The following is a 13,455-nucleotide window of genomic DNA, read 5'->3' on the forward strand; positions in this document are numbered from 1 at the left end:
TACAATCAAACACGTCAATCAAACTTTAAACGTGACTTTGTCCAAATTACAATTAAACACGTCAATCAAACTTTAAACGTGACTTTGTCCAAATTACAATCAAACACGTCAATCAAACTTTAAACGTGACTTTGTCCAAATTACAATCAAACACGTCAATCAAACTTTAAACGTGACTTTGTCCAAATTACAATTAAACACGTCAATCAAACTTTAAACGTGACTTTGTCCAAATTACAATTAAACACGTCAATCAAACTTTAAACGTGACTTTGTCCAAATTACAATTAAACACGTCAATCAAACTTTAAACGTGACTTTGTCCAAATTACAATTAAACACGTCAATCAAACTTTAAACGTGACTTTGTCCAAATTACAATTAAACACGTCAATCAAACTTTAAACGTGACTTTGTCCAAATTACAATTAAACACGTCAATCAAACTTGTTTCCTTCTAAACGTGAGTTTGTCCAAATTACAATTAAACACGTCAATCAAACTTTAAACGTGACTTTGTCCAAATTACAATTAAACACGTCAATCAAACTTTAAACGTGACTTTGTCCAAATTACAATTAAACACGTCAATCAAACTTTAAACGTGACTTTGTCCAAATTACAATTAAACACGTCAATCAAACTTTAAACGTGACTTTGTCCAAATTACAATTAAACACGTCAATCAAACTTTAAACGTGACTTTGTCCAAATTACAATTAAACACGTCAATCAAACTTGTTTCCTTCTAAACGTGAGTTTGTCCAAATTACAATTAAACACGTCAATCAAACTTTAAACGTGACTTTGTCCAAATTACAATTAAACACGTCAATCAAACTTTAAACGTGAGTTTGTCCAAATTACAATTAAACACGTCAATCAAACTTTAAACGTGACTTTGTCCAAATTACAATTAAACACGTCAATCAAACTTTAAACGTGACTTTGTCCAAATTACAATTAAACACGTCAATCAAACTTGTTTCCTTCTAAACGTGAGTTTGTCCAAATTACAATTAAACACGTCAATCAAACTTTAAACGTGACTTTGTCCAAATTACAATTAAACACGTCAATCAAACTTTAAACGTGACTTTGTCCAAATTACAATTAAACACGTCAATCAAACTTTAAACGTGACTTTGTCCAAATTACAATTAAACACGTCAATCAAACTTTAAACGTGACTTTGTCCAAATTACAATTAAACACGTCAATCAAACTTGTTTCCTTCTAAACGTGAGTTTGTCCAAATTACAATTAAACACGTCAATCAAACTTTAAACGTGACTTTGTCCAAATTACAATTAAACACGTCAATCAAACTTGTTTCCTTCTAAACGTGAGTTTGTCCAAATTACAATTAAACACGTCAATCAAACTTTAAACGTGACTTTGTCCAAATTACAATTAAACACGTCAATCAAACTTTAAACGTGACTTTGTCCAAATTACAATTAAACACGTCAATCAAACTTTAAACGTGACTTTGTCCAAATTACAATTAAACACGTCAATCAAACTTTAAACGTGACTTTGTCCAAATTACAATTAAACACGTCAATCAAACTTGTTTCCTTCTAAACGTGAGTTTGTCCAAATTACAATTAAACACGTCAATCAAACTTTAAACGTGACTTTGTCCAAATTACAATTAAACACGTCAATCAAACTTTAAACGTGACTTTGTCCAAATTACAATCAAACACGTCAATCAAACTTTAAACGTGACTTTGTCCAAATTACAATCAAACACGTCAATCAAACTTTAAACGTGACTTTGTCCAAATTACAATTAAACACGTCAATCAAACTTTAAACGTGACTTTGTCCAAATTACAATCAAACACGTCAATCAAACTTTAAACGTGACTTTGTCCAAATTACAATCAAACACGTCAATCAAACTTTAAACGTGACTTTGTCCAAATTACAATCAAACACGTCAATCAAACTTTAAACGTGACTTTGTCCAAATTACAATTAAACACGTCAATCAAACTTTAAACGTGACTTTGTCCAAATTACAATTAAACACGTCAATCAAACTTTAAACGTGACTTTGTCCAAATTACAATTAAACACGTCAATCAAACTTTAAACGTGACTTTGTCCAAATTACAATTAAACACGTCAATCAAACTTGTTTCCTTCTAAACGTGAGTTTGTCCAAATTACAATTAAACACGTCAATCAAACTTTAAACGTGACTTTGTCCAAATTACAATTAAACACGTCAATCAAACTTTAAACGTGACTTTGTCCAAATTACAATTAAACACGTCAATCAAACTTTAAACGTGACTTTGTCCAAATTACAATTAAACACGTCAATCAAACTTTAAACGTGACTTTGTCCAAATTACAATTAAACACGTCAATCAAACTTGTTTCCTTCTAAACGTGAGTTTGTCCAAATTACAATTAAACACGTCAATCAAACTTTAAACGTGACTTTGTCCAAATTACAATTAAACACGTCAATCAAACTTTAAACGTGAGTTTGTCCAAATTACAATTAAACACGTCAATCAAACTTTAAACGTGACTTTGTCCAAATTACAATTAAACACGTCAATCAAACTTTAAACGTGACTTTGTCCAAATTACAATTAAACACGTCAATCAAACTTTAAACGTGACTTTGTCCAAATTACAATTAAACACGTCAATCAAACTTTAAACGTGACTTTGTCCAAATTACAATTAAACACGTCAATCAAACTTTAAACGTGACTTTGTCCAAATTACAATTAAACACGTCAATCAAACTTTAAACGTGAGTTTGTCCAAATTACAATTAAACACGTCAATCAAACTTTAAACGTGACTTTGTCCAAATTACAATTAAACACGTCAATCAAACTTTAAACGTGACTTTGTCCAAATTACAATTAAACACGTCAATCAAACTTTAAACGTGACTTTGTCCAAATTACAATTAAACACGTCAATCAAACTTTAAACGTGACTTTGTCCAAATTACAATTAAACACGTCAATCAAACTTTAAACGTGACTTTGTCCAAATTACAATCAAACACGTCAATCAAACTTTAAACGTGACTTTGTCCAAATTACAATCAAACACGTCAATCAAACTTTAAACGTGACTTTGTCCAAATTACAATTAAACACGTCAATCAAACTTTAAACGTGACTTTGTCCAAATTACAATTAAACACGTCAATCAAACTTTAAACGTGACTTTGTCCAAATTACAATCAAACACGTCAATCAAACTTTAAACGTGACTTTGTCCAAATTACAATTAAACACGTCAATCAAACTTTAAACGTGACTTTGTCCAAATTACAATTAAACACGTCAATCAAACTTTAAACGTGACTTTGTCCAAATTACAATTAAACACGTCAATCAAACTTGTTTCCTTCTAAACGTGAGTTTGTCCAAATTACAATTAAACACGTCAATCAAACTTTAAACGTGACTTTGTCCAAATTACAATTAAACACGTCAATCAAACTTTAAACGTGACTTTGTCCAAATTACAATTAAACACGTCAATCAAACTTTAAACGTGACTTTGTCCAAATTACAATTAAACACGTCAATCAAACTTTAAACGTGACTTTGTCCAAATTACAATTAAACACGTCAATCAAACTTGTTTCCTTCTAAACGTGAGTTTGTCCAAATTACAATTAAACACGTCAATCAAACTTTAAACGTGACTTTGTCCAAATTACAATTAAACACGTCAATCAAACTTTAAACGTGACTTTGTCCAAATTACAATTAAACACGTCAATCAAACTTTAAACGTGACTTTGTCCAAATTACAATTAAACACGTCAATCAAACTTTAAACGTGACTTTGTCCAAATTACAATTAAACACGTCAATCAAACTTTAAACGTGACTTTGTCCAAATTACAATTAAACACGTCAATCAAACTTTAAACGTGACTTTGTCCAAATTACAATTAAACACGTCAATCAAACTTGTTTCCTTCTAAACGTGAGTTTGTCCAAATTACAATTAAACACGTCAATCAAACTTTAAACGTGACTTTGTCCAAATTACAATTAAACACGTCAATCAAACTTTAAACGTGACTTTGTCCAAATTACAATTAAACACGTCAATCAAACCTTAAACGTGACTTTGTCCAAATTACAATTAAACACGTCAATCAAACTTTAAACGTGACTTTGTCCAAATTACAATTAAACACGTCAATCAAACTTTAAACGTGACTTTGTCCAAATTACAATTAAACACGTCAATCAAACTTTAAACGTGACTTTGTCCAAATTACAATTAAACACGTCAATCAAACTTGTTTCCTTCTAAACGTGAGTTTGTCCAAATTACAATTAAACACGTCAATCAAACTTTAAACGTGACTTTGTCCAAATTACAATTAAACACGTCAATCAAACTTTAAACGTGACTTTGTCCAAATTACAATTAAACACGTCAATCAAACTTTAAACGTGACTTTGTCCAAATTACAATTAAACACGTCAATCAAACTTTAAACGTGACTTTGTCCAAATTACAATTAAACACGTCAATCAAACTTGTTTCCTTCTAAACGTGAGTTTGTCCAAATTACAATTAAACACGTCAATCAAACTTTAAACGTGACTTTGTCCAAATTACAATTAAACACGTCAATCAAACTTTAAACGTGACTTTGTCCAAATTACAATTAAACACGTCAATCAAACTTTAAACGTGACTTTGTCCAAATTACAATTAAACACGTCAATCAAACTTTAAACGTGACTTTGTCCAAATTACAATTAAACACGTCAATCAAACTTTAAACGTGACTTTGTCCAAATTACAATTAAACACGTCAATCAAACTTTAAACGTGACTTTGTCCAAATTACAATTAAACACGTCAATCAAACTTGTTTCCTTCTAAACGTGAGTTTGTCCAAATTACAATTAAACACGTCAATCAAACTTTAAACGTGACTTTGTCCAAATTACAATTAAACACGTCAATCAAACTTGTTTCCTTCTAAACGTGAGTTTGTCCAAATTACAATTAAACACGTCAATCAAACTTTAAACGTGACTTTGTCCAAATTACAATTAAACACGTCAATCAAACTTTAAACGTGACTTTGTCCAAATTACAATTAAACACGTCAATCAAACTTTAAACGTGACTTTGTCCAAATTACAATTAAACACGTCAATCAAACTTTAAACGTGACTTTGTCCAAATTACAATTAAACACGTCAATCAAACTTTAAACGTGACTTTGTCCAAATTACAATTAAACACGTCAATCAAACTTTAAACGTGACTTTGTCCAAATTACAATTAAACACGTCAATCAAACTTGTTTCCTTCTAAACGTGAGTTTGTCCAAATTACAATTAAACACGTCAATCAAACTTTAAACGTGACTTTGTCCAAATTACAATTAAACACGTCAATCAAACTTTAAACGTGACTTTGTCCAAATTACAATTAAACACGTCAATCAAACCTTAAACGTGACTTTGTCCAAATTACAATTAAACACGTCAATCAAACTTTAAACGTGACTTTGTCCAAATTACAATTAAACACGTCAATCAAACTTTAAACGTGACTTTGTCCAAATTACAATTAAACACGTCAATCAAACTTTATACGTGAGTTTGTCCAAATTACAATTAAACACGTCAATCAAACTTTAAACGTGACTTTGTCCAAATTACAATCAAACACGTCAATCAAACTTTAAACGTGACTTTGTCCAAATTACAATTAAACACGTCAATCAAACTTTAAACGTGACTTTGTCCAAATTACAATCAAACACGTCAATCAAACTTTAAACGTGACTTTGTCCAAATTACAATCAAACACGTCAATCAAACTTTAAACGTGACTTTGTCCAAATTACAATTAAACACGTCAATCAAACTTTAAACGTGACTTTGTCCAAATTACAATCAAACACGTCAATCAAACTTTAAACGTGACTTTGTCCAAATTACAATCAAACACGTCAATCAAACTTTAAACGTGACTTTGTCCAAATTACAATTAAACACGTCAATCAAACTTTAAACGTGACTTTGTCCAAATTACAATTAAACACGTCAATCAAACTTTAAACGTGACTTTGTCCAAATTACAATTAAACACGTCAATCAAACTTTAAACGTGACTTTGTCCAAATTACAATTAAACACGTCAATCAAACTTTAAACGTGACTTTGTCCAAATTACAATTAAACACGTCAATCAAACTTGTTTCCTTCTAAACGTGAGTTTGTCCAAATTACAATTAAACACGTCAATCAAACTTTAAACGTGACTTTGTCCAAATTACAATTAAACACGTCAATCAAACTTTAAACGTGACTTTGTCCAAATTACAATTAAACACGTCAATCAAACTTTAAACGTGACTTTGTCCAAATTACAATTAAACACGTCAATCAAACTTTAAACGTGACTTTGTCCAAATTACAATCAAACACGTCAATCAAACTTTAAACGTGACTTTGTCCAAATTACAATCAAACACGTCAATCAAACTTTAAACGTGACTTTGTCCAAATTACAATTAAACACGTCAATCAAACTTTAAACGTGACTTTGTCCAAATTACAATTAAACACGTCAATCAAACTTTAAACGTGACTTTGTCCAAATTACAATTAAACACGTCAATCAAACTTTAAACGTGACTTTGTCCAAATTACAATTAAACACGTCAATCAAACTTTAAACGTGACTTTGTCCAAATTACAATTAAACACGTCAATCAAACTTTAAACGTGACTTTGTCCAAATTACAATTAAACACGTCAATCAAACTTTAAACGTGACTTTGTCCAAATTACAATTAAACACGTCAATCAAACTTGTTTCCTTCTAAACGTGAGTTTGTCCAAATTACAATTAAACACGTCAATCAAACTTTAAACGTGACTTTGTCCAAATTACAATTAAACACGTCAATCAAACTTTAAACGTGACTTTGTCCAAATTACAATTAAACACGTCAATCAAACTTTAAACGTGAGTTTGTCCAAATTACAATTAAACACGTCAATCAAACTTTAAACGTGAGTTTGTCCAAATTACAATTAAACACGTCAATCAAACTTTAAACGTGACTTTGTCCAAATTACAATTAAACACGTCAATCAAACTTGTTTCCTTCTAAACGTGAGTTTGTCCAAATTACAATTAAACACGTCAATCAAACTTTAAACGTGACTTTGTCCAAATTACAATTAAACACGTCAATCAAACTTTAAACGTGACTTTGTCCAAATTACAATTAAACACGTCAATCAAACTTTAAACGTGACTTTGTCCAAATTACAATTAAACACGTCAATCAAACTTTAAACGTGACTTTGTCCAAATTACAATTAAACACGTCAATCAAACTTGTTTCCTTCTAAACGTGAGTTTGTCCAAATTACAATTAAACACGTCAATCAAACTTTAAACGTGACTTTGTCCAAATTACAATTAAACACGTCAATCAAACTTGTTTCCTTCTAAACGTGAGTTTGTCCAAATTACAATTAAACACGTCAATCAAACTTTAAACGTGACTTTGTCCAAATTACAATTAAACACGTCAATCAAACTTTAAACGTGACTTTGTCCAAATTACAATTAAACACGTCAATCAAACTTTAAACGTGACTTTGTCCAAATTACAATTAAACACGTCAATCAAACTTTAAACGTGACTTTGTCCAAATTACAATTAAACACGTCAATCAAACTTTAAACGTGACTTTGTCCAAATTACAATTAAACACGTCAATCAAACTTTAAACGTGACTTTGTCCAAATTACAATTAAACACGTCAATCAAACTTTAAACGTGACTTTGTCCAAATTACAATCAAACACGTCAATCAAACTTTAAACGTGACTTTGTCCAAATTACAATCAAACACGTCAATCAAACTTTAAACGTGACTTTGTCCAAATTACAATTAAACACGTCAATCAAACTTTAAACGTGACTTTGTCCAAATTACAATCAAACACGTCAATCAAACTTTAAACGTGACTTTGTCCAAATTACAATCAAACACGTCAATCAAACTTTAAACGTGACTTTGTCCAAATTACAATTAAACACGTCAATCAAACTTTAAACGTGACTTTGTCCAAATTACAATTAAACACGTCAATCAAACTTTAAACGTGACTTTGTCCAAATTACAATTAAACACGTCAATCAAACTTTAAACGTGACTTTGTCCAAATTACAATTAAACACGTCAATCAAACTTTAAACGTGACTTTGTCCAAATTACAATTAAACACGTCAATCAAACTTTAAACGTGACTTTGTCCAAATTACAATTAAACACGTCAATCAAACTTGTTTCCTTCTAAACGTGAGTTTGTCCAAATTACAATTAAACACGTCAATCAAACTTTAAACGTGACTTTGTCCAAATTACAATTAAACACGTCAATCAAACTTTAAACGTGACTTTGTCCAAATTACAATTAAACACGTCAATCAAACTTTAAACGTGACTTTGTCCAAATTACAATTAAACACGTCAATCAAACTTTAAACGTGACTTTGTCCAAATTACAATTAAACACGTCAATCAAACTTTAAACGTGACTTTGTCCAAATTACAATTAAACACGTCAATCAAACGTGTTTCCTTCTAAACGTGAGTTTGTCCAAATTACAATTAAACACGTCAATCAAACTTTAAACGTGACTTTGTCCAAATTACAATTAAACACGTCAATCAAACTTTAAACGTGACTTTGTCCAAATTACAATTAAACACGTCAATCAAACTTTAAACGTGAGTTTGTCCAAATTACAATTAAACACGTCAATCAAACTTTAAACGTGACTTTGTCCAAATTACAATTAAACACGTCAATCAAACTTTAAACGTGACTTTGTCCAAATTACAATTAAACACGTCAATCAAACTTTAAACGTGACTTTGTCCAAATTACAATTAAACACGTCAATCAAACTTTAAACGTGACTTTGTCCAAATTACAATTAAACACGTCAATCAAACTTTAAACGTGACTTTGTCCAAATTACAATTAAACACGTCAATCAAACTTTAAACGTGACTTTGTCCAAATTACAATTAAACACGTCCATCAAACTTGTTTCCTTCTAAACGTGAGTTTGTCCAAATTACAATTAAACACGTCAATCAAACTTTAAACGTGACTTTGTCCAAATTACAATTAAACACGTCAATCAAACTTTAAACGTGACTTTGTCCAAATTACAATTAAACACGTCAATCAAACTTTAAACGTGACTTTGTCCAAATTACAATTAAACACGTCAATCAAACTTTAAACGTGACTTTGTCCAAATTACAATTAAACACGTCCATCAAACTTGTTTCCTTCTAAACGTGAGTTTGTCCAAATTACAATTAAACACGTCAATCAAACTTTAAACGTGACTTTGTCCAAATTACAATCAAACACGTCAATCAAACTTTAAACGTGACTTTGTCCAAATTACAATTAAACACGTCAATCAAACTTTAAACGTGACTTTGTCCAAATTACAATTAAACACGTCAATCAAACTTTAAACGTGACTTTGTCCAAATTACAATTAAACACGTCCATCAAACTTGTTTCCTTCTAAACGTGACTTTGTCCAAATTACAATTAAACACGTCAATCAAACTTTAAACGTGACTTTGTCCAAATTACAATTAAACACGTCAATCAAACTTGTTTCCTTCTAAACGTGAGTTTGTCCAAATTACAATTAAACACGTCAATCAAACTTTAAACGTGACTTTGTCCAAATTACAATTAAACACGTCAATCAAACTTTAAACGTGACTTTGTCCAAATTACAATTAAACACGTCAATCAAACTTTAAACGTGAGTTTGTCCAAATTACAATTAAACACGTCAATCAAACTTTAAACGTGAGTTTGTCCAAATTACAATTAAACACGTCAATCAAACTTTAAACGTGACTTTGTCCAAATTACAATTAAACACGTCAATCAAACTTGTTTCCTTCTAAACGTGAGTTTGTCCAAATTACAATTAAACACGTCAATCAAACTTTAAACGTGACTTTGTCCAAATTACAATTAAACACGTCAATCAAACTTTAAACGTGACTTTGTCCAAATTACAATTAAACACGTCAATCAAACTTTAAACGTGACTTTGTCCAAATTACAATTAAACACGTCAATCAAACTTTAAACGTGACTTTGTCCAAATTACAATTAAACACGTCAATCAAACTTGTTTCCTTCTAAACGTGAGTTTGTCCAAATTACAATTAAACACGTCAATCAAACTTTAAACGTGACTTTGTCCAAATTACAATTAAACACGTCAATCAAACTTGTTTCCTTCTAAACGTGAGTTTGTCCAAATTACAATTAAACACGTCAATCAAACTTTAAACGTGACTTTGTCCAAATTACAATTAAACACGTCAATCAAACTTTAAACGTGACTTTGTCCAAATTACAATTAAACACGTCAATCAAACTTTAAACGTGACTTTGTCCAAATTACAATTAAACACGTCAATCAAACTTTAAACGTGACTTTGTCCAAATTACAATTAAACACGTCAATCAAACTTTAAACGTGACTTTGTCCAAATTACAATTAAACACGTCAATCAAACTTTAAACGTGACTTTGTCCAAATTACAATTAAACACGTCAATCAAACTTTAAACGTGACTTTGTCCAAATTACAATTAAACACGTCAATCAAACTTTAAACGTGACTTTGTCCAAATTACAATCAAACACGTCAATCAAACTTTAAACGTGACTTTGTCCAAATTACAATCAAACACGTCAATCAAACTTTAAACGTGACTTTGTCCAAATTACAATTAAACACGTCAATCAAACTTTAAACGTGACTTTGTCCAAATTACAATCAAACACGTCAATCAAACTTTAAACGTGACTTTGTCCAAATTACAATCAAACACGTCAATCAAACTTTAAACGTGACTTTGTCCAAATTACAATTAAACACGTCAATCAAACTTTAAACGTGACTTTGTCCAAATTACAATTAAACACGTCAATCAAACTTTAAACGTGACTTTGTCCAAATTACAATTAAACACGTCAATCAAACTTTAAACGTGACTTTGTCCAAATTACAATTAAACACGTCAATCAAACTTTAAACGTGACTTTGTCCAAATTACAATTAAACACGTCAATCAAACTTTAAACGTGACTTTGTCCAAATTACAATTAAACACGTCAATCAAACTTGTTTCCTTCTAAACGTGAGTTTGTCCAAATTACAATTAAACACGTCAATCAAACTTTAAACGTGACTTTGTCCAAATTACAATTAAACACGTCAATCAAACTTTAAACGTGACTTTGTCCAAATTACAATTAAACACGTCAATCAAACTTTAAACGTGACTTTGTCCAAATTACAATTAAACACGTCAATCAAACTTTAAACGTGACTTTGTCCAAATTACAATTAAACACGTCAATCAAACTTTAAACGTGACTTTGTCCAAATTACAATTAAACACGTCAATCAAACGTGTTTCCTTCTAAACGTGAGTTTGTCCAAATTACAATTAAACACGTCAATCAAACTTTAAACGTGACTTTGTCCAAATTACAATTAAACACGTCAATCAAACTTTAAACGTGACTTTGTCCAAATTACAATTAAACACGTCAATCAAACTTTAAACGTGAGTTTGTCCAAATTACAATTAAACACGTCAATCAAACTTTAAACGTGACTTTGTCCAAATTACAATTAAACACGTCAATCAAACTTTAAACGTGACTTTGTCCAAATTACAATTAAACACGTCAATCAAACTTTAAACGTGACTTTGTCCAAATTACAATTAAACACGTCAATCAAACTTTAAACGTGACTTTGTCCAAATTACAATTAAACACGTCAATCAAACTTTAAACGTGACTTTGTCCAAATTACAATTAAACACGTCAATCAAACTTTAAACGTGACTTTGTCCAAATTACAATTAAACACGTCCATCAAACTTGTTTCCTTCTAAACGTGAGTTTGTCCAAATTACAATTAAACACGTCAATCAAACTTTAAACGTGACTTTGTCCAAATTACAATTAAACACGTCAATCAAACTTTAAACGTGACTTTGTCCAAATTACAATTAAACACGTCAATCAAACTTTAAACGTGACTTTGTCCAAATTACAATTAAACACGTCAATCAAACTTTAAACGTGACTTTGTCCAAATTACAATTAAACACGTCAATCAAACTTTAAACGTGACTTTGTCCAAATTACAATTAAACACGTCAATCAAACTTTAAACGTGACTTTGTCCAAATTACAATTAAACACGTCCATCAAACTTGTTTCCTTCTAAACGTGAGTTTGTCCAAATTACAATTAAACACGTCAATCAAACTTTAAACGTGACTTTGTCCAAATTACAATCAAACACGTCAATCAAACTTTAAACGTGACTTTGTCCAAATTACAATTAAACACGTCAATCAAACTTTAAACGTGACTTTGTCCAAATTACAATTAAACACGTCAATCAAACTTTAAACATGACTTTGTCCAAATTACAATTAAACACGTCCATCAAACTTGTTTCCTTCTAAACGTGACTTTGTCCAAATTACAATTAAACACGTCAATCAAACTTTAAACGTGAGTTTAAACACGTCCATCAAACTTGTTTCCTTCTAAACGTGACTTTGTCCAAATTACAATTAAACATGTCAATCAAACTCAGAACGGGATTCCAAATGTGTAAAGCTGCTGTGCCTGGTCACACAGGAAGTGGCGAGGGAGAAGAACTTCACAATAATAACCGGCATAGCTCGGTTGGTAGAGTGGCCGTGCCAGCAACTTGAGGGTTGCAGGTTCGATTCCCGCTTCCGCCATCCTAGTCACTGCCGTTGTGTCCTTGGGCAAGACACTTTACCCACCTGCTCCCAGTGCCAACCACCCTGGTTTAAATGTAACTTAGATATTGGGTTTCACTATGTAAAGCGCTTTGAGTCACTAGAGAAAAGCGCTATATAAATATAATTCACTTCACTTCACTTTAATGTTGCAGAAGGATGGGAGAGTCTCGACTCATCGTTGAGGAGATGCTGGCGCTTTGTCTCCAAGGAATGGCAATGGAGGAAAGTGCCAGGACCACCGAGCTCGGTGAGTCTGCCCAAACACGTCTTAGTCACAAACATTCAAAGTTCATTCTTTACAAGACGTCTACACTTGTTGAAATACTTCCTAGCTTTGCGGCCTCAATTCACCCAAAATCATTTGGACGAGGTTACGTGGACTCGGGGTGGAGCGCCACAGTCTGGGCCCCAGAAACAAAAGCCCTAAAGAGTGGGAGGAGGGGCCAACACACACACAGGGGAGGGAATCTACGACTACTACAACACATGCATGATGCTGTGTAAAAGGAGAAATAAACACCTACTACTACAACAC

General features: G+C 31.4%; 1 protein-coding gene across 1 annotated transcript in view; it reads left to right on the forward strand.

The window, feature by feature from the left end:
* Nucleotides 1-13,455, forward strand: part of LOC133547805 (rac GTPase-activating protein 1-like) — a 46,567-nt gene that overhangs the window by 14,555 nt on the left and 18,557 nt on the right. Inside the window, exon 2 of the mRNA XM_061893320.1 lies at nt 13,073-13,167. Within this exon, the coding sequence (XP_061749304.1) occupies nt 13,077-13,167 (91 nt within the window). The 5' untranslated portion in view covers nt 13,073-13,076. The remainder of the gene's footprint in view (nt 1-13,072; nt 13,168-13,455) is intronic.

The sequence above is a fragment of the Nerophis ophidion genome, unplaced genomic scaffold, assembly GCF_033978795.1.
Source record: "Nerophis ophidion isolate RoL-2023_Sa unplaced genomic scaffold, RoL_Noph_v1.0 HiC_scaffold_185, whole genome shotgun sequence".
Taxonomy (NCBI): domain Eukaryota; kingdom Metazoa; phylum Chordata; class Actinopteri; order Syngnathiformes; family Syngnathidae; genus Nerophis; species Nerophis ophidion.